Source organism: Primulina eburnea, chromosome 18 (assembly GCF_022965805.1).
Source record: "Primulina eburnea isolate SZY01 chromosome 18, ASM2296580v1, whole genome shotgun sequence".
In the NCBI taxonomy this organism is placed as follows: domain Eukaryota; kingdom Viridiplantae; phylum Streptophyta; class Magnoliopsida; order Lamiales; family Gesneriaceae; genus Primulina; species Primulina eburnea.
Genome location: NC_133118.1, coordinates 2,967,495 through 2,970,663, shown reverse-complemented (window position 1 = coordinate 2,970,663; position 3,169 = coordinate 2,967,495). Strand labels below are relative to the sequence as shown.

General features: G+C 39.9%; 1 protein-coding gene across 1 annotated transcript; it reads right to left on the bottom strand.

The window, feature by feature from the left end:
- Positions 1–710: 710 nt before the first annotated feature.
- LOC140820183 (serine/threonine-protein phosphatase 7 long form homolog) lies at positions 711–2,824 on the bottom strand. Its single transcript, XM_073180508.1, has 4 exons — positions 2,066–2,824; positions 1,876–1,988; positions 1,704–1,791; positions 711–1,607 (listed from the first exon to the last, which is right to left on the bottom strand). Exons 1-4 carry the CDS (start codon positions 2,822–2,824, stop codon positions 711–713), a joined length of 1,857 nt encoding a protein of 618 aa, XP_073036609.1.
- Positions 2,825–3,169: the final 345 nt, after the last annotated feature.

Below are 3,169 nucleotides of genomic sequence, written 5' to 3'. Positions count from 1 at the left end.
ACAGGGCACATCCACAGTTAGCATGCCCCATTCTTCAACCATCACAGAGCTCTGCCGCCTAGCTGGGGTTATATGGGATGATAGTGAGCCAGTATTGCACAAGAAAGGCGATATTTTAGTTCATGGGAGGCTACATGGAGAAAAAAGACGGAGGCATATTCAGAGTGGTCCGGGCGAGGCTTCAGGGAGTGGAGCACAGACACAACCCGCAAGACATGCACGGCACGCAGGACAGGCACCTGCAGAGACGGGACAGAGCAAAGACCAGCGTCTCGATGACCTAGAGCGCATGATGAGGAGACAGTGGCAGATGACACGCGAGCAGTTTGATTATGTGCATGATTTTAATCGTGTCCTTGCACAGCGCTTCCCTGCAACTAGCGCCTCAGACGAGCCATTTCCTAACCCACCAACATTTTCACATCGACCCGTAGAGGATGATTTTCAGTACGATGAGGATGAGGATGTTGAGCTGTCAGGCGAGGACAGCGAGTCTTGATGCCTCTTTTCAATTGCCAACTTTCCCTTTCGTTCGTTTAATGTTTGTTTTGCAATGTCAACTTCTTTAAACTTTTGTAATTTCAATCATTTGCAATGCCTCTTTTTATGAAACGATGTGTTACGCAAACAATATACAATTTGTACATATAATACAATTTAGGTGATGCATCAATGGTAACGATATAATAATAAAAATGACAAAGTTACATTTACGTTGAAGAATCATCGTCATAATTGTAATGATACAAATGGCTACCGGTCCCACAATCAGGAGGATTGCGTCTTCTCGTCCCTCTACGCAATCGTACCTGTTCAGGAATTTCCTCGTTCGAGTAACCTGGAAAAGTGATTGGTGAAATAACATTCCTCGGTGGTCGAGTGTCATGCACAAGATGATGAGGACCAACATTTAGCATATTCGTAAAACTTTGGGTGTTCGACCAGTACGGAGTCTGAAAATCCGGCTGACCAAACGAACTAAAGTTACGAAATCCTAAATTACTGAGAATACCAGGTTGAGTAGAAGAGGTTCCTGCAACATTCAATTCAATTGATGGATTAATAGTAGAGGTTCCTGCAAACCCACTTTGCTGCCCAACCATGTCACTTCCCCAGCCCAATGCAGACTGATGTGAAAAAGGTGAAGGCGTACTAAAATTTTGTTGCACATTATGTTGTCCAACAAAAGTATTGTACGGATGAGGTTGAAAACCAACTACAGTAACTTCAGGTGATATGGTGCGCACAGTTATTCGATTATACCATTGAAAGTAGTCTTCGTCTGTTTGCATCGAGCGCCCGTGTCGCACCCCTTTAGCAACATATCTCATCCTATTATTCCACAACTCAATCGAATGTCTATGATAATCTCTCCAATCGGTGCCACGATGTCCTATCCTCGTGATAGTATGCATATCATCATTGTCCACGGCAGCCACTGGAATTGATTGACGTCTTCGAAATTGACGCATCACCCGATTAGGCCTATGCATCTCGACGATGTCGAAGCATATAAGGGGACAAACACATCGCCATATTTTGTTTTCGTACGAATCAATAATCGTCTTCACATCTAGATCATTCTTCTTGTAAACGATCCAATTAAACTGTAAAAAAGAAAAAAGATTTAAATCAAATATCCATTTAACGAAAATAAAATATTCTTCATTTAATCACTAGTAAATATTAAAATCGTATAATACCTCGTTATGATTCATACGATCCAAAGAATCCCTTATAATTCTTACAGCATGAGTTGGCGAATGTGTGTAACTAAATCCAACATTCCACCTGCAATTATAACAATCAAAACAAATACATATCAACAAATATACAAGATATGTATTACATTATCACAATAATTTCTATTATTACCTTGCACCATATGGAAAAACTGGAATAATATCATCCGGATCAACGGGAGGTACAACTAAAGTTAACCCATCTCGATCGGGGTTAACACATTTAATCCTGCTCCATGCCCATATCTGCTTATAATAATTAAAATACTTCAACAAATATAACAAAAAAATTGTGTTTTATACTAACATCACATTAATGATACCTGCAGGATATATAGAGGGCCGGCCATTGTAGTCTTCTCTATACGTGATGCGTTACACAACTCACGGTATAGAAATGCTAAAACTGCACTACCCCAACTATACGACTTCACATTGTCAATATCTCGTAGCAGTTGCAAAAATAATAGTCGAGCAGACCCTCCTTGATAGTCAGGGAACATTATCCCTCCAATAATCATTAACGCAATGCAACGGGTAAATTTCACCACATCAACTTCTAAACTATCATCAGTAACAAGGTTAGACATACAATGATCGTATAGTGCAGTCATAGACATATGACCACCTTTCAAATGTTTTGAAGCCGGCAAAAATCCTAACATATCCAAACATATGTGTTGCCATTCCTCAACTTTATGTGATACATCTACTCCTGTGACTGGTTCACCATCAATCGTCAGACCCCAAATTATTGAGACATCTTGTAACGTGACTGTTGCTTCACCACATGTAAAATGAAACGTGTGTGTCTCACGTCGCCAACGTTCAACAAGAGCAGTAATCAAATGATTATCATAAATTTGGGCACCACATAATAACACTCCATAAAAACCCATATGATTTAAGTATACAAGTACACGATTATGTATGTAATTCTCAGTAAATAACTTCCAAATCAGATTATCTGACCTCTTCACTTTGACAATGTCATCTACGGTTAACGAAGAAACTGTTGATGACATATGTGTTGCTTGTAAATAGAGGACACTGAGATCTTCTGGACTTCGATTAGCTGCCATTAGGAACTACGTTGTCGATTTTCTCAATTTCTTCTCACAAAATTTTCACAGAGTAAACAAGAAACTGAAAATGCAAAAATGAAACGACAATGAAAAGAGGAGGAAAGAAGAAGGAATTCAGACGACGAATTGAGCAGAGCCACGTGGATAGTGATAAGGTTGAGGAAGAGATATTTAAATATAAGGATGAGAAAAAAAATAGAAAAAAACGTATAAAAAAAATATATATATATATAATATGCCACATGGACCAGCGTCCGCGCTTACAAAGCGCGGACGCTAGTCCACGTAGGAGCGTCCGCGCTTGCTAAGCGCGGACGCTCCAAGTGGCGCGGCTCCGTGCTT